Source organism: Saccopteryx bilineata, chromosome 12, assembly GCF_036850765.1.
Source record: "Saccopteryx bilineata isolate mSacBil1 chromosome 12, mSacBil1_pri_phased_curated, whole genome shotgun sequence".
NCBI lineage: Eukaryota > Metazoa > Chordata > Mammalia > Chiroptera > Emballonuridae > Saccopteryx > Saccopteryx bilineata.
In genome coordinates, this window is record NC_089501.1 from 25,560,345 (window position 1) to 25,580,840 (window position 20,496).

General features: G+C 37.5%; 1 protein-coding gene across 3 annotated transcripts in view; it reads left to right on the plus strand.

The window, feature by feature from the left end:
• LAMA2 (laminin subunit alpha 2) overlaps positions 1-20,496 on the plus strand; it is a 660,268-nt gene that overhangs the window by 587,023 nt on the left and 52,749 nt on the right. For all 3 annotated transcript variants that reach the window (XM_066248490.1, XM_066248491.1, XM_066248492.1), the window contains 3 exons: positions 258-391; positions 2,205-2,364; positions 5,521-5,645. In XM_066248490.1, the coding sequence (XP_066104587.1) occupies positions 258-391; positions 2,205-2,364; positions 5,521-5,645 (419 nt within the window). The remainder of the gene's footprint in view (positions 1-257; positions 392-2,204; positions 2,365-5,520; positions 5,646-20,496) is intronic.

Sequence of the window (20,496 nt, forward strand, 5' to 3'; positions counted from 1 at the left end):
TCCTAACTATGATGGATGAAATTAGCCCATATACCTCAGCAGTATGGACAATTGTGTTGTCTTAAAAACATGGTAATATATTGTTTAACCATTCATAATAAAAGTTCATCTTATTTGGGAATTTTATTTATGTAGCTTGTAATTATATTACATATCTGGAAATGGCACCTGTTAAAAAGAACTGTGTTGACCAGTTAACACAGTTAACTGGGTGCTTTATATCTGATATGTATTGCTTTTGTGTTTCTCTGAACTAGGTCGACTTTCTGGCTATAGAAATGCGCAAAGGCAAAGTAAGCTTCCTATGGGATGTTGGATCTGGAGTTGGACGTGTAGAGTATCCAGATTTGACTATTGATGACTCATATTGGTACCGTATTGAGGCATCAAGGTAACTAACTCAATAAAAATTAATACAATGACAGAATTTTGAAGTAGGTTGCATAGTATATATGTATACACATCTTCTTGAAGTTAATGTATACATTTCTATATGTACACACAAATTTTATATATTATGTGTATACATAAATATATACAAATTGATGTCTTAGTGCCTGTGAGGAACTGACAAGCCTTAGAGTGACTTTGGACTCCTTCTCTGGCTGTCCCATGGGAGTTTTGAAGCTAGTTGTTTTCAGTTACCCTGCCACACCTGAAGGGTGCTGAGGCTTGTCTTTATTCAGAGCAAGCCAGAGTAGACAAGCTGCCATCGGTGCCCTTCTCTGGTGTTCACAGTTCCTCTTCTAGTCTGCACAGCAACCTAGCTTACAGGCTTGTGCAGTAGCTAATTGCTGGCATGAGTATTTGTCAGGTCCACACTACTTAAAATGGGAGGTAACAGGAAATTGATTCATTCTATCTTTGAAGCTAATTCAATTAAATTCTAACAGTGTATATATTACTTAGAGAAACCATTTCTATCCTTAATACTCCTTCCTCTATTTCCCTTATATTCTTAATTCTTAACTGTTCACCACACCCAAGGCAGCTAATAGTTAAGAGGTATTGCTAAGGGCCTAGGGCTAGAGATGAAGTTGATCAAGAATCTGGTAATCTAGGTGATGGGAACATAGATTTTTGTTCTGTGTTTGTATATGTTTAAATTTTTCCATAATATAAAATTTAAAAGAAAACTTAATGAGAAGTAATATCTTCAGTTTGTGTGTGTGAGAGAGAGAGAGAGATAGTGAGAAAGAAAGAGAGAGAGAGACTGACAGACAAAAGTACTTCTATATGTAATGATGGTGGGGATTGAGTACTTTAAGAATTTAAGAATATTTATATTCACAAAGTACAGTGCTTTTATCAGAAGAGATATATTCTATTAAAGAAGAATCTTATTTGATAAATTCACTTTATTGTTTCCATGTATTTCAGTTAATACTGTACCCTCAAAGATAAAAAGATTACCACAATGAGATAGCAGGGAGTGAAATATGACACTAAAGTTTTGTTTTGACAGCTTATCTCAGAAAAGAGACTAGATTTTCATATTTAACAAGCCATGGAAATCAATCACTTAAAAAAAGAAAATGAAATACAATAATAATAGCTTTCAAAGTCATATTAATTGAATTTAAAAGTGAAGTTCTTTTATATAATTTGTATACACAACTCTGAACACTAGATATCATACCATATACATTAAGATGGTATGCCAAACAATAAAAGATGTGTGGTTCCAGGAAGACTACATCAGCAAATCTAGATCCAAGATATGATAAGGGACTTTAGAAGAAATTATGCAGTTTATAGTGCAAAAGGGATTATTCAGAGCTCACTTGCTGAATTAAATTAGATAAAATACTAAATGAAGTAATATAAACTTATTTTAATAGCTAGTGTTGGTAAATAGTAAATTGTTTTGTAAAGCCATAGGAAAAAGACTTTTTATTCAATCAATAGCAATTTTATCAGCTAATTGCTGCTGTGTCATTACACATCCGTGGACACTCACAGAATCAGGGTATACTGCTCACTGGTCCGGCTGACAGTAAACATCTAGCAAAGATCAGACTCTGGGTTTAGATTTGCAATTTAATGAATCTGGAAGTTTTGAAGCTAAACACCCAGTTATCTCTTAAATATTCCAAAACACATCTCTACATTTTATACCTCTTCAATCTGAAGCTACCAGAAGGGTGATACATAACCCGTCTTCTGTATTTCCTTCTGTTTCCTTTCAACACGTACCCTGGAAGAACTGGGAGAAATGGAACCATCTCTGTGAGGGCCTTGGATGGACCCAAAGCCAGCATCATGCCCCGCACATACCATTCAGCGTCTCCTCCAGGGTATACGATTCTAGATGTGGATGCAAATGCAATGCTCTTCGTTGGTGGCTTGACTGGGAAATTGAAGGTAATGTATTCTTCCCCATCCTGCTTACTTAGTCATGGTGGACAACTCCTAACATGGTTACTTTGGTTGAAGCATGATAAAACTCAATCACTTTTTATGAATTTGTATTTTTGGAAACACAAATTCACATTGAGTAAGAATTTTTTTCAGTACTAGGAAGACAATATTTGAAGCCTATGAATTTACTTAAATAGTTGGGGGTTTTTTGCCCTAATTTATGGCATCAACATTTGGATATTCTTGTGTTAGTTACCTCAGAAGCAAAGTGATCTTTAAATATACTTTATTTTCTGAATCAACTTGTGATTTATTGATATGAAGTGCTATAAAGTTCAAACACATCTAATTAAAAGATTTATGAATACCTTGGGAAATATCACGGGAATCGTAAGCTTTCAAATCATGATCCAATTTTAAAAGTTTTCGAGTTGCTCTTCTCCTCATTCTTATAGAGTAAAGCACTTAATATTCATAATTGCTTCATGACAGGTCCTTGTGCATTTCGAATTGCAAAGTGCCTGCATTTCAAAGATGCTCATACCGATTAAATAGAATTAGGTGTTAGAAAATGACCTGTGGGTGAGATGTAAGAGCACAGCCGAATATAATAGTTAATCCTGGCTTGTCAGAATCATCCTGAGATGAGATTAATCAGAAAATGTGAAAAGCCACAGTGACCCCAACTTTATAAGAACTCAACCTTCTGATCAAATGAGGTTGTTTTATTTGCTTTGTGTATGAGATATGACTCTAAAGTATTGTAATTGATTCCACAACTACACACTAAAATCATTCTCATTTCTTAGAACTGTATATAAATATACAGTATGTGTACATAGTAATATATAGTCATATTGCCAGCCTTCTCTTCTCTGCAGAAAGATAAATATAGGGGTAATACGGAGCAGTACAAAAGCTGTGAATTTTGAAATCTAGTCTAGGTTGGATCCTCTGCTTCATCATTTACTAAAAATATGACCTAAAGCAAGTCACTTACTTGGGCTTCAGTTGTCTCAACTAGAAAAGGGAGATAAGAATTTCTGCTTTGCCTACATATTAATAATAAATTTTATAAATTTATATAGTCTTTGCTATATGTTCAGTAGTGTCCTAAGTTATTTACATGCATTAACTTATTTTTCACAATAAACCCAACAGGTAGGTAAAGTCCTCCTCATAGTTAAGGTATCCAAGTATAAGAAAAATGAAATGACTTGACCAAAGTCACACAGCCATTAGTGGTGGCGTGGCATTTAAACACAGGCTTACGGGCACAAGTACCTCCACACTTAATCACCGTGTTTCACATCATAATGAACAGTAGATCATGTGCGCACAATTTATGACAAATGATTAAGGCATGGTAGTCATACCTTAAATCTCACCTTAAATAATTTTTAGTATTATCTGATATCACTGTTACAAAACAACTTTCTTAAAACAGTCTCAGGGGAAAATAAAACAGACAAGTGGAATCTTATAGAAAATCATCATGATCTTGACCAACAGCTTCAAGGAAATTGCCACCCAGAAATATGAACCAAAAGCTGAAAACAAGTAACTCAATCAGCACAGTGATGAAAATTCAAAGGAACAGGAACATTTAGGGTGTTTTTAGGATGCAAGAGGGCAAAGCAAACAGCAAATAGCATCCACAAGTGGGATAATCAACCTCTGGAAAAGTAAGCGAGGCTCTGACGACAGAATTCCAAGGACTGTCTGGCTTCCAAATGCCATCAGCCTGATGAACGTTCTGTCTACATGGCAGTGCCCCTCTTCATCACAGCAACACAGCAACAGGGACGTAGATGTGTTAATGAGCCTCTCCCACAACTGTAACCACAAATTTTAACTGTTCAGTGACCATCTTCCCACAGTTTTCTGAACCTCAAGCATGTCAACTCACTTTTTCCCAGCCCCAGATTATTTAGATCAGTGTGAATTCACTTTTCTAAAGTTATAGGCACCAGTATATAGTATTTCTGTGCAATATGTCAATGCCATAGAAACAGCTGTTTAAATTACAGCAAGGTTCTCTAGCATAGACTGTGTCACCCCCCTTTCTTTGTGACTGTGTTCTGTGCCGAGCTGAAGGCCTTTCTGAGTGAGAAGGACACTAGGCTTGTCATTCAACACACATGTATTGAGCCCCTACTGGGTGTCAGGCACTGTTCTGTGTGCAACAGCCCACGACACCAACATGGTCCCTTCTCTTACAAATTAACTGTTTCCTACATTCTTCTGCCCTGAAAACCTGCTTAGATGCAAAAGGAAATGCAAAACTGGGGACAGCACTGTCATAGGCTAGTTCACATGCAAGCTTCTTCTCCCCTGTTTGTAATCAGTGTGTACTCCTTCTCGTGATCGCTGGACGAAAGCTCAGTGGTGTTACAGCACTCAAATTCATTAACTGCTTTCCCTGTGTCAGTCCCTGTATGTGATACCATAAGTGAAATATCTAATGTCTAGTAAAGCTCCTGATAATCTCATGTTAGAGACAAACAAAAAAGTATAATCTCAAAGAAGATAAGCAGCTCACCTCAAGTCAGAAGCTAGGAAGTGTTTATTTACTCACGGTGATAACTTGATATAACACACACACACACAATCTGTGAGGATAGAATAAGGTTAAAAGATGAATATGTGGGCCCTGGCCGGTTGGCTCAGTGGTAGAGCGTTGGCCTGGCGTGTGGGGGACCCGGGTTCGATTCCTGGCCAGGGCACATAGGAGAGGCGCCCATTTGCTTCTCTCCCCCCCCTCCTTCCTCTCTGTCTCTCTCTTCCCCTCCCGCAGCCAGGGCTCCATTGGAGCAAAGATGGCCCGGGCGCTGGGGATGGCTCCTTGGCCTCTGCCCCAGGCACTAGAGTGGCTCTGGTCTCGGCAGAGTGAAGCCCCGGAGGGGCAGAGCATCGCCCCTGGTGGGCGTGCCGGGTGGATCCCGGTTGGGGGCATGCGGGAGTCTGTCTGACTGTCTCTCTCCGTTTCCAGCTTCAGAAAAATACAAAAAAAAAAAAAAATGAATATGTGCATAATCAAGACTATCAGAAAGAGTGGTTTATCGCTATTCCAGATTCTGCTGCTAATAAATCTGACAGGTACTCCAAGATTTTCAGTAAAATTCTACATTCTAACAAGTGTTCTGTTTCTCCCTGCAGAAGGCCGATGCTGTGCGTGTGATTACATTCACCGGTTGCATGGGCGAAACCTACTTTGACAGCAAACCTATTGGGTTGTGGAATTTCCGAGAAATAGAAGGCGACTGCAAAGGATGTACGGTCAGGTCAGTGAGATAGTCTGGCCTGCGCATCACAAAAGCTTTAGTTTTATTGTGCACTGTTGTATGATCGTGTGCATGATACGGGGCCAGGTTTGAGTGATTACGTTCAGAGGTGTACCTCATCACGCTAATGAAAGTGCAAGTCCCTCCCTCACATTGCGCAGGCGGGTTCCAAGGTCCCCGGAGGCGCTCCAGCAGTCCTTTCACATGCTAGTGTGTTTTGGTAAAAACTGGCAAAGGTCAGGTATTTTAACCTCAATCAGTTAAGACAGCTATTTCTTTCCACTCCAACTTTTCTTCATTTTCTAGGAGGTTTTTCATGTCTGTGGCTTTACTGTAGTTATAATTTCTTTTTTTCTTTTCGATAATGATATTCTACTGTTATTTTTTAATTTTATTTTATTTTTTACTGAATTTATTGGGGTGGCATTGGTTCATAAAACCATACAGGTTTCAAGTGTACAGCCCTGTAACACATCATCTGCCTTCTGCAACGTGTGTTCACCACCCCAAGTCCAGTCTCTCTCTGCCACTGTTCATCCCCTTCTGCCCTCTCCCACCTCTGCCCACCCCCATTGCCTTCTGGCAATCACCATATTGTTGTCTGTATCTGTTTTCTTTTTTGGTGTGTGTTTTTTTTCTTTGTTTAATCCCTTCACCTCCAGCCTCCAACACCCCTTCCCTCTGACAGCTATCAATCTCTTCTCCATACCTATGAATCTGTTTCTATTTTGTTAGTTTCTGTTGTTCATTAGATCCACATGTAAGTAAAGATACAGTACTTGTCTTTCTCTGACTGGCTGATTCAACTTAGCATAATACTCTCCAGGTCCAGCCTTACTGTCACAAATGGTGAGATTTTCTTCTTTTTTACAACCAAGCAATATTCAATTGTGTAAATGTACCACAGCTTTTTATCCACTCACCTTTTTGATCCACTAATGGCACTTGGCTATTGTAAATCACATGGCAGTGAACATAGAGGTGCATATATTCTTTCAAATTAGTGTTTCAGGTTTCTTCAGATATATTCCCAGAAGTGGAATCACTGGGTCATAGGCAGTTACATTTTTAATTTTTTGAGGAAACTCCATAATGTTTTCCACAGTGGCTATATCAATATGCCTTTCCACCAAGAGTGCACAAAGGTTCCCCTTTCTCTACATCCTCACCAGCACTTGTGGTTTGTAGATTTATTGATGAGCACCATTCTGAAAACATGAGGTGATACCTCACTGTGGTTTTAATTTGCAGTTCCCTGATGATTGGTGACGTCAAGCATCTTTTCAGGTGTCTGTTGACCATCTGTATGTCCTTCTTGGAGAAGTATCTATTTAGGTCATTTGCCTATTTTTAAATTGGATTGTTTGTTTCTTGTTATTGATTGTGTAAGTTCTTAATAAATTTTGGAAATAAACCTCTTATCAGGTATATTATTGGCGAATATATTCTTCCATTCAGTGGGTTATCTTTTCATTTTGTTGATGGTTTCTTTTCCTGTGAAAAGCTTTTTAATTTGATGTAGTATCATTTTTTTTCTTTTCTTGCTCAAGGAGATATATCAGAATCAAGTTTATTTTTGTGTATAGTGTAAGAAGGTGGTCTAGTTTCACTTTTTTGCATCAGTTTAATATTGTATTAGTTTAATTTTCCCAACACCATTTATTGTATAGACTGTCTTGACCCCACTGTGTGTTCTTGCCCCCTTTATCAAATATTAATTGACCATAAAGGCATGGATTTATTTCTGGTCTTTCTATTCTGTTTCATTAATTTATATACCTATACCTCTTTTTATGCCAGTACCTTGCTGTTTTGATTACTACAACTTTGTAGTATAGTTTGATATCAGGTAGCATGCTATTCCAACTTTGTTCTTCTTTCTTAAGATTCCTGTGACTATTTGAGTTCTTTTGTGTTTTCTTATAATTTTTTGGAATATGTGTTTTAGTTCTATGAGATATGCCATTGATATTTAAATAGGAATTGCATTGACTCTATAGATCACTTTGAGTAGTATGGATATATATATATATATATATAGTCTCTTGATGTATGACAAGTTGCTTTATTAACATATTTCTTTTATTACAAGTTAAATATTTTTCATGTAAGCCATTTGTTTGTTTGTTTGTTTTATTAAATTTAATGCAGGCCTTGGCCGGTAGGCTCAGTGGTAGAGCGTTGGCTTGGCATGCGGAAGTCTTGGGCTCTATTCCCAGCCAGGGCACACAGGAGAAGCGCCCATCTGCTTTTCCACCCCTCCCCCTCTCCTTCTTCTCTCTCTCTTCCCCTCCTGCAGCCAAGGAACAAAAGATGGCCCGAGCCACTGGTGATGGCTCCTTGGCCTCTGCCCCAGGCGCTAGAGTGGCTCTGGTAGCGACAGAGCGACGCCCCGGAGGGGCAGAGCATCACCCCCTGGTGGGCAGAGCGTCGCCCCCGGTGGGCCTGCTGGGTGGATCCTGGTCGGGCGCATGCGGGAATCTGTCTGTCTCTCTCCGTTTCCAGCTTCAGAAAAATGCAAAAAATAAATAAATAAATAAATGAAAATAAATTTAATGCAGTGACATTGATAAATCAGGGTACATATGTTGAGAGAAAACATCTCCAGATTGTTTTGACATTTGATTGTGCTGTATACCCCTCCCCCAAAGTCAAATTGTCTTCTGTCACCTTCTATCTGGTTTTCTTTGTGCCCCTCCCCTCACCCACCCCCTCTCACCTTCCTCGCCCCATCCCCTCTCCCCCCACACCCCCATCCCCGTTGCCATCATATCCTTGTTCATGTCTCTCAGTCTCATTTTTATGTCCCATCTATGTATGGATTCATATAGTTCTTAGTTTTTTCTGATTTACTTATTTCACTCCGTATAATGTTATCGAGGTCCTTCCATGTTGTTGTAAATGATCCGATGTCATCATTTCTTATGCCTGAATAGTATTCCATAGTATATATGTACCAAAGCTTTTTAATCCACTCGTCCTCTGATGGACACTTGGGCTGTTTCCAGATCTTCGCTATTGTGAACATGCTGCCACAAACATGGGGGTGCATTTCTCCTTTTGGAGCCATTCTATGGTGTTCTTGGAGTATATGCCTAAAAGTGGGATAGCTGGGTCAAAAGACAGTTCGATTTTCAGTTTTTTGAGGAATCTCCATACTGTTTTCCACAGTGGCTGCACCAGTCTGCATTCCCACCAACAGTGCAGGAGGGTTCCCTTTTCTCCACATCCTCTCCAGCACTTATTCTGTGTTGTTTTGTTGATGAGCACCATTCTGGCTGGTGTGAGGTGATATCTCATTGTGGTTTTAATTTGCATTTCTCTAATGATTAGTGATGTTGAGCATTTTTTCATATGCCTATTGGCCATTGGTATGTCCTCTTTGGAGAAGTGTCTATTCATTTCTTTTTCCCATTTTTTGATTGGATTGTTTGTCTTCCTGGTGTTGAGATTTACAAGTTCTTTATAAATTTTGGTTATTAACCCCTTATCAGACGTATTGTCAAATATGTTCTCCCATTGTGTAGTTTGTCTTTTTATTCTTTTCTTATTGTCTTTAGCTGTGCAAAAGCTTTTTAGTTTGATATAGTCCCATTTGTTTATCCTGTCTTTTATTTCACTTCCCCATGGAGATAAGTCAGCAAATATATTGCTCCGAGAGATGTCAGAGAACTTACTGCCTATGTTTTCTTCTAAGATGTTTATGGTTTCACAGCTTACATTTAAGTCTTTTATCCATTTTGAGTTTATTTTTGTGAATAGAGTAAGTTGGTGGTCTAGTTTCATTTTTTTGCAGGTAGCTGTCCAATTTTCCCAACACAATTTGTTGAAGAGGCTGTCTTTACTCCACTGTATGCTCTTACTTCCTTTGTCAAATATCAGTTGTTCAGAAAGGTGTGGGTTTATTTTTGGGTTCTCTGTTCTGTTTCATTGATCTATATGCCTGTTCTTATGCCAGTACCAGGCTGTTTTTTGAGTACAATGGCCTTGTAGTATAATTTGATTTCAGGAAGTGTGATACCTCCCACTTTATTCTTCTTTTTTAAGATTGCTGAGGCTATTCGTGTTCTTTTTTGGTTCCATTTAAATTTTTGGAATATGTGATCTATATCTTTGAAGTATGTCATTGGTATTTTAATTGATATTGCATTGAATTTATAGTTTGCTTTGGGTAATATAGGCATTTTAATGATGTTTATTCTTCCTAACCATAAGCACGGTATATGCTTCGACTTGTTTGTATCTTCCTTGATTTCTTTTATCAATGCTTTGTAATTTTCCAAGTACAAGTCTTTAGTCTCCTTAGTTAAGTTTACTCCTAGGTACTTTATTTTTTTGGTTGTAATAGTGAATGGGATTGTTTCCTTAATTTCTCTTTCTGACTATTCACTGTTGGTGTATAAAAATGCCTCTGATTTCTGAGTATTGATTTTATATCCTGCCACTTTGCTGAATTCATTTATCAGGTCCAGTAGTTTTTTGACTGAGACTTTAGGGTTTTCTATATACAATATCATATCATCTGCAAATAATGATAGTTTTACTTCTTCTTTTCCAACTTGAATGCCTTTTATTTCGTCTTCTTGTCTGATTACTGTGGCTAGGACTTCCAGGACTATGTTAAATAAGAGTGGTGAAAGGGGGCACCCCTGCCTTGTTCCTGATCTTAAGGGTATTGCTTTTAATTTTTTCCCATTGAGTATGATGTTGGCTGTGGGTTTCTCATAGATGGCTTTTATCATGTTGAGGTATGTTCCCTGTATTCCCACTTTGCTGAGAGTTTTGATCATGAATGGGTGCTGGATTTTATCAAATGCTTTTTCTGCATCTATTATCATATTGTTTTTCTCCTTCTTTTTGTTTATGTGATGAATCACATTGATTGATTTACGAATATTGTACCAGCCTTGCCTCCCCAGAATAAATCCCACTTGATCATGGTGTATGATTTTTTTCCATATATTGTTGGATCCGGTTTGCTAATATTTTGTTGAGGATTTTAGCATCTATATTCATCAGAGATATTGGCCTATAATTTTCTTTCTTTGTGTTGTCTTTGCCTGGCTTTGGAATCAGAATTATGCTCGCCTCATAAAAGCAGTTTGGAAGTCTTCCTTCCTCTTGAATTTTTTGAAATAGCTTGAGAAGGATAGGAGTTAGTTCTTCTTTGAATATTTGGTAGAATTCAGTTGTGAAGCCATCGGACCCCGGACTTTTCTGTGTTGGGAGTTTTTTGATAACTGTTTTGATCTCATTTGGTGTAATAGGTCTGTTTAGGTTTTCTGATTCTTCCAGATTGATTTTTGGAAGATTGTATGTTTCAAGGAATTTGTCCATTTCATCTAGGTTGTCTAATTTTTTGGCAATCAGTTCTTCATAGTATTTTCTTACAATCCTTTGTATTTCTGTTGTGTCAGTTGTTATTTCTCCACTCTCATTTCTAATTTTATTTATTTGAGTCCTCTTTCTCTTTTTCTTGGTGGTTCTAGTTAAATGTTCATCAAAATCTTGTTTACCTTTTCTTGTTTCCTAGTTTCATTGATCCTCTGTATTGTTTCTTTAGTCTCTATGTCATTTATTTCTGCTCTGATCTTTATTATTTCCTTCCTTCTACTACATTTGGGCTTTACTTGCTCTTCTTTTTCTACTTCTTTTAGATGCAGGGTTAGGTTGTTTATTTGAGCTTTTTCTAGCTTCTTAAAGTGTGCCTGTAGTGCTATGAACTTCCCTCTCAGTACTGCTTTTGCTGTGTCCCATAAATTTTGAGTTGTATGCTCATTGTCATTTGTTTCTAGGAATTTTTTTATTTCCTCTTGGATCTCATTCTTAATCCATTCGTTATTTAACAACTTGCTATTTAGTTTCCATGTGTTTGAGAATTTTTAAGCTTTTCTGTTGTGGTTCATTTCTAGTTTCATGCTGTTGTGATTGGAGAAAGTGCTTGATATGATTTCAATCTTCTTATATTTGTTGAGACCACTTTTGTGCCCTAACATGTGGTCTATCCTAGAGAATGTACCATGAGCACTTAAAAAGAATGTATATTCTGCTGCTTTAGGGTGAAAGGTTCTGAAGATATCTATTAAATCAAGTTGATCTAGTGTTTCCAATAAGTCTGCTGTTTCTTTGTTAATTTTTTTTCTTGAGGATCTATCTAGTGATGTTAGTGGGGTATTGAAATCCCCTACTATTATAGTATTGCTGTTGATCTTACCCTTTAAATCCATCAAAGTCTGCTTTATATATTTAGGTGCTCCTATATTAGGTGCATAGATATTTATAATAGTTATATCTTCCTGTTGGATTACTCTGTTTATCATTATGTAGTGGCCTTCTTTATCTCTTACTATATTCTTTGTTTTAAAGTCCAATTTGTCTGATATAAGTATTGCTACCCCAGCTTTTTTTTCATTTCCATTTGCATAAAATGTTTTTTCCATCCTTTTACCTTCAATCTATGTGTATCTTTTGTTCTAAGGTGTGTCTCTTGTAGACAGCATATGTACCGGTCCTGTTTTCTTATCCACGCAGCTACCCTATGTCTTTTGATTGGATCATTTAATCCATTTACATTTAAGGTTATTATTCATATGTCATTGTTGTTTGCCATTTTACTCTTTAAAGCTGTATTCCCCTTTTGCTATATTCTTTTCCCACTTTGATCTGTTTACAACAGGCCCCTTAACATTTCCTGCAGCATTGGTTTAGTTGTAATGAATTCCTTGAGTTGTTTTTTGTCTGGGAAGCTTTTTATTTCTCCTTCGATTTTAAACGATAGCCTTTCTGGATAAAGTAGTTTTGGTTATAGGTTCTTGTTCTGCATTACTTTGAATATTTCTTGCCATTCCCTTCTGGCCTCAAGTGTTTCTGTTGAGAAGTTGGATGTCATCCTTATGAGGGCTCCTTTGTAGGTGATAGCTTTTTTTTCTCTTGCAGCTTTTAATATTTTCTCTTTATCACTTAGCTTTGGTATTTTAATTATGATGTGTCTTGGTGTAGGTTTCTTTGGGTTTCTTTTTAATGGAGTCCTCTGTGCTTCTTGAACTTGTGAGAGTTTCTCCTGCATTAATTTAGGGAAGTTTTCAGCTATGATATGATTAAACAAAGTCTCTGTCCCTTGTTCTTTTTCTTCTTCTTCAGGAACCCCTATGATGCGGATGTTATTTCTCTTCATGTTGTCACAGAGCTCTCTAAGGGTTCCCTCTGACTTTTTGAGTCTCTTTTCTTTTTTCTTCTCTGCTTTTATGCCTTCATTCCAGTTGTCCTCCAACTTGCTGATTCGATCCTCAGCTCTATCTATTCTGTTTATAATTCCTTCCATTGTGGTCTTTATTTCTGATATTGTATTTGTCATCTCCGACTGATTCTTTTTTATACTTGCTATTTCTTTATTTAGGTGTTCATAATGACCATCCATTGTTGTTCTAAGATCCCTAAGCATCCTTAAAATCATTATTTTGAACTCCACATCTGGAAGTTTGGTTATTTCCATATCGCTCAGTTCATCTTCTGAAGGTACCTCTTGTGGTTTCATTTGGATTGCACTTTTTTGTCTTCTCATTATGTCTGTGTTTGGGTGTTTTGCTTATAGAGCTTGTTGAGTCTAGGCTTGGTGTTTTCTACCTCCAGTTTTCAGTTGTGTTATTTCTAGGTCTTCTTGGGTTGGTATCAGCTATTATTTGTAATCCACTTTCATTTTGGGTAGCTTTGAAGTCTTGATTTCTTTGTTTTCTTAACAGGTGATAGTCTTGTTTACTGATCTCAGCAGGGGGCTTCCTTGAAACTGTATCCAGGAATGCAATGGGTGTAACTTGAGATTCTGAAGGCCGCTTCCACCAACTAATCTCTCTGTGGGCAGGGTGTTTTCTCAGCTTCAGTAGAGGGAGGTGTATCTCAGATCTCCATGGAGATCTCAGTTACTGCCCCTCCTCCCCACTTCCTGTTTTCAGTTGTGTCTTGTTGTGCTGATTGGAGCTGGAGGAATGTCTGGAGATCTCTAATCCAGGAGCAATTCAGTACTGTTTTGTGGGGAAGCATCAGTCCCTCCCCCAGCTATGACCGCCTCCAGCATGAATGAGTCAGCATTTTTTTAGGTCATCTCCTGCATTTCTTGGCCCCTCACAGTCTGTTCCTCTCTCTTTCCTTTCCACTTGGGAGATAAGCTGATCCTTTCAACCTCGCTCCCTGGTTGCCAGGCAAGCGGCTGTGAGCAGTACTTCCTGCTCTTTTCCCTGGAGTGAGATCCCCTCCGGGATCCCAGCTTCACCCCCACTCCATTCCTGTAAGCAGGGGAGATTCAGGCACTCCCTACCAGGTTTGTTGTGGCTTCTTTGCTCCTTGGTTTTTGAGAGCTGTTATGTAGTCCAGAGTTGGTTTTTCACGCTGATTTTTCCTAAATTGATTTGTATTCCAGTTTGGTGGTGAGAGCTGGGCATCTGTGTATCTGCCTACTCTGCTGCCATCTTCTGTTTCTATCTTGTTCTTTTGTAATCACAATTTCATGTCTGTTTTCTGTCAAGGTATTGATGTTTTTATTTGTTGATTTTGGAGGAAACAGCCAGTATGGACATTTTTATTTTAATTTTTTCTATTTATGAAGATGGTATATGCTTCCACTTATTTGTATCTTCTTCAATTTCTTCAGTATCCTATAGTTTTCTTGTTGCTTCTCATATGTGCCTTGACCAGGCAAGCCCAGGGTTTCAAACCAGTAACCTCAGCATTCCAGGTCAATGCTCTACCCACTGCACCACCACAAATCAGGCTAGTATCCTATAGTTTTCTGAGTACAGGTCTTTCCTTCCTTGGTTAAATTTATTCCTATATAACTTATTTATTTTTATCTTTATTATGAAATTATAAATAAAATTACTTTCTTAGTTCTTTTCTGATAATTCATTATTGGTATATAAAAATGCCACTGATTTCTAAATATTATTTTTATATCCTGCTACTTTATCGGATTCATTCTTTAGTTCTGGTAGTTTTTTGATGGAGTCTTTGGAATTTTCTATATACTATCTGCAAATTATGACAATTTAACTTCTTTCTTTCCAATTTAGATGCCTTTTGTCTGATTTCTATGGCTAGAATTTGCAATACTGTGTTGAAAAAAATGGTAAAAGTTGACATCCCTGTCTTGTTCCTGCTCTTAAGGAAAGAACTTTTAGTTTTTGCCCATTAAGTATGATGTTGGCTGTGGGTTTGTGATATATGGCCTTATTATGTTGAGATGATCATAAATGGGTACTGGATTTTATCAAATGTTTTTTCTGCATCTATTATATAATCATGTTATTTTTATCTGTTGTAGACAGCATATATATGGTTCATGTTTTCTTATCCATTTAGCTACTTTATATCTTTTGATTGGAGAATTTAATCCATTTATTTTTAAGGTTATTATTAATAGATACTTATTTATTGGCAGTGCAGTGTCACCATTTGGAGGTCTGGATTAGTGCACTCCCAGTGCTGGTGCTTTAAGAATAGGCATACTATACCCTAAGAATATGGTGCCTGATGGAGGTGTGGGATATGGACTCAGCACACAGACATCAGTGGCTAACCCTCCAGATCTCTCCTTGAGGCCACACCACCCAGATCTTCTCTTTCTGACTCCCATATGCCCTGAGTCACTTGCCCTCTACCAAAGCCTGGTGTGAGTGTCCAAGAGCAAGATCCTATTGTTGGCCCCTTAAAAGAGCATCTGGGTTTATAGCAGACACCCTTCTTTCCCCGGCAGACAGAGACCCCACTTATTTTCACTAGCTGGTGCTATACAGGCTCCTTTTCCAGACTCTGGTACTCTCGGTTGGGGATCCTGGCTTGGGGTTGAGACCACACTCCTCAGGGGTGACTCTAGCAGCTAAGTTATCCCTCTGGCCTTTCAGCCACTGCACGTGGTACAAGGGCCAGCTGTACCTGCATCTCCATCCTTCTTACCAGCTCTGATGTGGCTTCTTCTGTAAATCCTTTGTTATAATGCTTCTGTTCAGCTGTCCTTAAGTTGGTCATTCAGATTGATTGCTTTATAATTTTGGTACCGGAAAGTGGTGAGTATAGTTTCTACCTACCTATTCTGCAGCCATCTTAGAATTTTAATTTTTTTCTTTTTAAAAGAAAGTTTTTTCTCAAACTAATTAAGCTTCAGGCCTCACAAAGCTTAGATTCATGCCACTAATTTTTTTAACAAAATGTAGAACCCTAGTGAAGTGTTAGCTCCTGAAAGATTTTTCAAATTACACCTAAGGTAAGTGTTTCAAGTGGAAACCCATGGACCTTAAATTTTTCACTTAAGTGGAGAGGAGAAGAAAGGGCCAAGATAATTCTGGAAGAAGTGCCATAATACACATCATCAATTATAAGAGACAGATTAGAATGTAGGTATTTTAAAATATTTAACAAAAAAAACACAGCATATGTAGAGAATAAACATTCTTAGATAAATCTGAATAAGGAATACACAATAATTACCTAGCAGTGGAGGATTTCTTAGCATAAAAAACTTAGAGTTCACTAATCAACTGAGCCTATAACAGTTTTAATAATATTAAATTAAATACATGTAAGCTTAATACAAACAGATAGCAATTCTAAAATCAGTAGGTGCTAAGGAGTTTGCATTTTTTTATTTCCAAATTAAAATGTACACGCAAGGACCCAAAGTCCTAATTAATGTGGCAGAATACATTTTACATATTTTTCTCAGCATCCCTAGAGTTTTAAAGAAGAAAGTAGCCCCCCCCAAAAAAAATGTTCTTTCTAAAACTTTTAACTTACAATTTCCTATTTATTTTTGTCATTAAAGATGTCAATGTGGCATTGAGGACAGATGGAAAACCTGACCCATTTATTGTTTAAAGTGGTTTTGTCAATAACCTTCAATAAAATCTACTGTGGAATGTTTTCTGTAAAGTTCTTTCAAAACAACAGAGACAATGAAGTCCACATTAACATTCTACTATTCACAAATCGACACTAACTTTCGCTAAATATTTCTTTTTTTTTTTTTTTTTATATTTTATAATTTTATTTTTTTAATGGGGTGACATCAATAAATCAGGATACATATATTCAAAGATAACAAGTCCAGGTTATCTTGTCATTCAATTATGTTGCATACCCACCACCCAAAGTCAGATTGTCCTCTATCACCTTCTATCTTGTTTTCTTTGTGCCCCTCCCCACCCCCTATCCCTCTCCCATTCCCCCCTCCCCCCTGTAACCACCACACTCTTATCAATGTCTCTTAGTTTCACTATTATGTCCCACCTACGTATGGAATAATACAGTTCCTGTTTTTTTCTGATTTACTTATTTCGCTTCGTATCATGTTATCAAGATCCCACCATTTTGCTGTAAATGTTCCGATGTCATCATTTCTTATGGCTGAGTAGTATTCCATAGTGTATATGTGCCACATCTTCTTTATCCAGTCATCTATTGATGGGATTTTTGGTTGTTTCCATGTCCTGGCCACTGTGAACAATGCTGCAATAAACATGGGGCTGCATGTGTCTTTACGTATCAATGTTTCTGAGTTTTTGGGATATATACCCAGTAGAGGGATTGCTGGGTCATAAGGTAGTTCTATTTTCAGTTTTTTGAGGAACCACCATACTTTCTTCCATAATGGTTGTACTACTTTACATTCCCACCAACAGTGTATGAGGGTTCCTTTTTCTCCACAGCCTCTCCAACATTTGCTATTACCTGTCTTGCTAATAACAGCTAATCGAACAGGTGTGAGGTGGTATCTCATTGCCGTTTTGATTTGCATTTCTCTAATAGCTAAAGAAGATGAGCATCTTTTCATATATCTGTTGGCCATTTGTATTTCTTCCTGGGAGAAGTGTCTATTCATATCCTCTTCCCATTTTTTTATTGGATTGTTTGTTTGTTGTTGAGTTTTATGAGTTCTTTGTATATTTTGGATATTAGGCCCTTATCTGAGCTGTTGTTTGAAAATATCATTTCCCATTTAGTTGGCTTTCTGTTTATTTTGTTATCAGTTTCCCTTGCTGAGCAAAAACTTCTTAGTCAGCTAACATCATATTAAATGGCACTAAACTGAAGGCTTTCCCCCATAAATCAGGAACAAGACAGGGTTGTCCACTCTCTCCACTCTTATTTAATGTGGTACTAGAGGTTCTAGCCAGAGCAATCAGACAAGACAAAGAAATAAAAGGCATCCATATCGGAAAAGAAGAAGTAAAGGTATCACTTTTTGCAGATGATATGATCCTATACATCGAAAACCCCAAAGAATCCACAAAAAGACTACTAGAAACAATAAGCCAATACAGTAAGGTCGCAGGATACAAAATTAACATACAGAAGTCAATAGCCTTTCTATATGCCAACAATGAAATATTAGAAAACGAACTCAAAAAAATAATCCCCTTCACGATTGCAACAAAAAAAATAAAATACTTAGGAATAAACATAACAAAGAATGTAAAGGACTTATATAATGAAAACTACAAACCATTGTTAAGGGAAATCGAAAAAGATATAATGAGATGGAAGAATATACCTTGTTCTTGGCTAGGAAGAATAAATATAATCAAGATGGCTATATTACCCAAAGCAATATACAAATTTAATGCAATTCCCATCAAAATTCCAATGACATTTTTTAAAGAAATAGAGCAAAAAATCATCAGATTTATATGGAACTATAAAAAACCCCGAATAGCCAAAGCAATCCTAAAGAAAAAGAATGAAGCTGGGGGCATAACAATACCTGACTTCAAACTCTATTATAGGGCCACGACAATCAAAACAGCATGGTATTGGCAGAAAAATAGACACTCAGACCAATGGAACAGAATAGAAAGTCCAGAAATAAAACCACATATATATAGTCAAATAATTTTTGATAAAGGGGCCAACAACACACAATGGAGAAAAGAAAGCCTCTTCAATAAATGGTGCTGGGAAAACTGGAAAGCCACATGCAAAAGAATGAAACTGGACTACAGTCTCTCCCCCTGTACAAAAATTAACTCAAAATGGATCAAAGATCTAAACATAAGACCTGAAACAATTAAGTACATAGAAGAAGACATAGGTACTCAACTCATGGACCTGGGTTTTAAAGAGCATTTTATGAATTTGACTCCAATGGCAAGAGAAGTGAAGGCAAAAATTAATGAATGGGCTAAATATTTCTTTGGTAAATTTAAAAGTAGGATTTTGGTAAGCTTATTGATCAACAAACATCAAAGTAATATTGTCTATTTAACAATGCATATCATGTATCAAGATAACATCCATAATTATCAACTCTGCAAAGATCTCTGTACCTTCAGTATATAAATTATCATACAAATTAATACAAATAGAATAGTATTCCTATATATGTGTGTAGGGGTTTTTTTTTTCAGATTAAAGATTTTTACACTTATAACTTCTTGATAGCAGGATGAACACATCCCAGTCCTAGCTATTAAGCAATTTATAGTCAAGAGAGAATATAAGAAAAATGCTAAAATAGTTCAAATATGAGACATATTAAAAAACCCTTTTTAAAAGGTACACTCTATGTATATTATTCACATTGGGTGAGATACATAGAGATCAGCTTCTTGGAGGAGGTGACATTTGAGATGGACCTTGACATGAAATAAGAGTCCAAAAAAAAGAGATGTCAGAATGTGGAGAGCATTCTAGTCCCACTGACAAGTGAAAGCAAATTTGGGAAGGCTTGAATGACAGTGTGTTTGTAGAAAAGAATGGGTAAGACCTGTTCTGCTCTCTCACTTGCTCATAAAAGTGAATTCATTCATACAGAATTGGCAAATGGGAAAATGATTTTGGAAAGGGGCAGAAGTCACATAGATTCATACAGTTCTTTCCAGCATATTAGTATCTGTACCACCAAGTAAAACTGTTGGTGGTGAAAATGGCACCAGGTTTTAGACTGGTGGAATCAGACTGGATCTTGGGTCAGCAATTTGGGTACATGAATTCTGACTAAGGAAGAGTTCAGAGGCAAGACTCAAATTATAAAAGCAAGTTTATTTAGAAAGTCACAGAGGTAGAAGAAGTGAACTGTAAAAGAAATAGGCTCAGGAAACAATTTAGAGAGGCAAAAGAAGAACCATGGGAACTTAGGAGAAAGACAGAAGCAAAGAAACTGAGCCTGGGAAGGGTGGGGAAAGGCATAGGCTCTATAGAAAGAGCCACGGGGTCCTCCATTTTGAGGGTATTTATCTGGAGGTCCAGGGGAGGATCCCAATAGAATATTCATCAACTTTCCTTGTCCTTTCAGGGATATGGTCTCTACTGATTGGTTGGCACCAGGGCATAGGGTCATTAGTCAGTGCACCTGATCTTGATGTCAGCATGGCATCACTTGTCTGGTTTTTCAGCTTTTCTGAGCCTGGAGCTGAAACACAGCTGAGGTCTAGATGTATTTGATGCATGTCGGAACCTTACTGTCCTGGGTGCTTAATGCTTAAGAGATATTCTCTGGCCGCCTTGTTCATTCTCCTTCCAAGGGGAACTGCATGGCCAGTGATATGAAAAGTCAGGGGGTCTAAATGGCATGATCAGTGATATGATATGGAGGAAAGATTACCCTGGGGGCAAGATCTTTGTTTTTACACTTTTGCCTATTACTAGACACCTGGGACTTTTCACCCAAGTGCCCTTCTGTACCTGGCCCATCATCCTTGCTCTGTCTAACTGCCTACCACCAAAGCAGCTGAATGTAGTGTACTCACACAGCTGTGAACACAAAGCTCAGGAGTCCGGGGTCCACAGTTTAGCCTGCACACACTGCTGGCTGCATACAACAATGAACTTGCTGTCGGTTGGGCCCAGACTCTGTCATAGAAGAAGT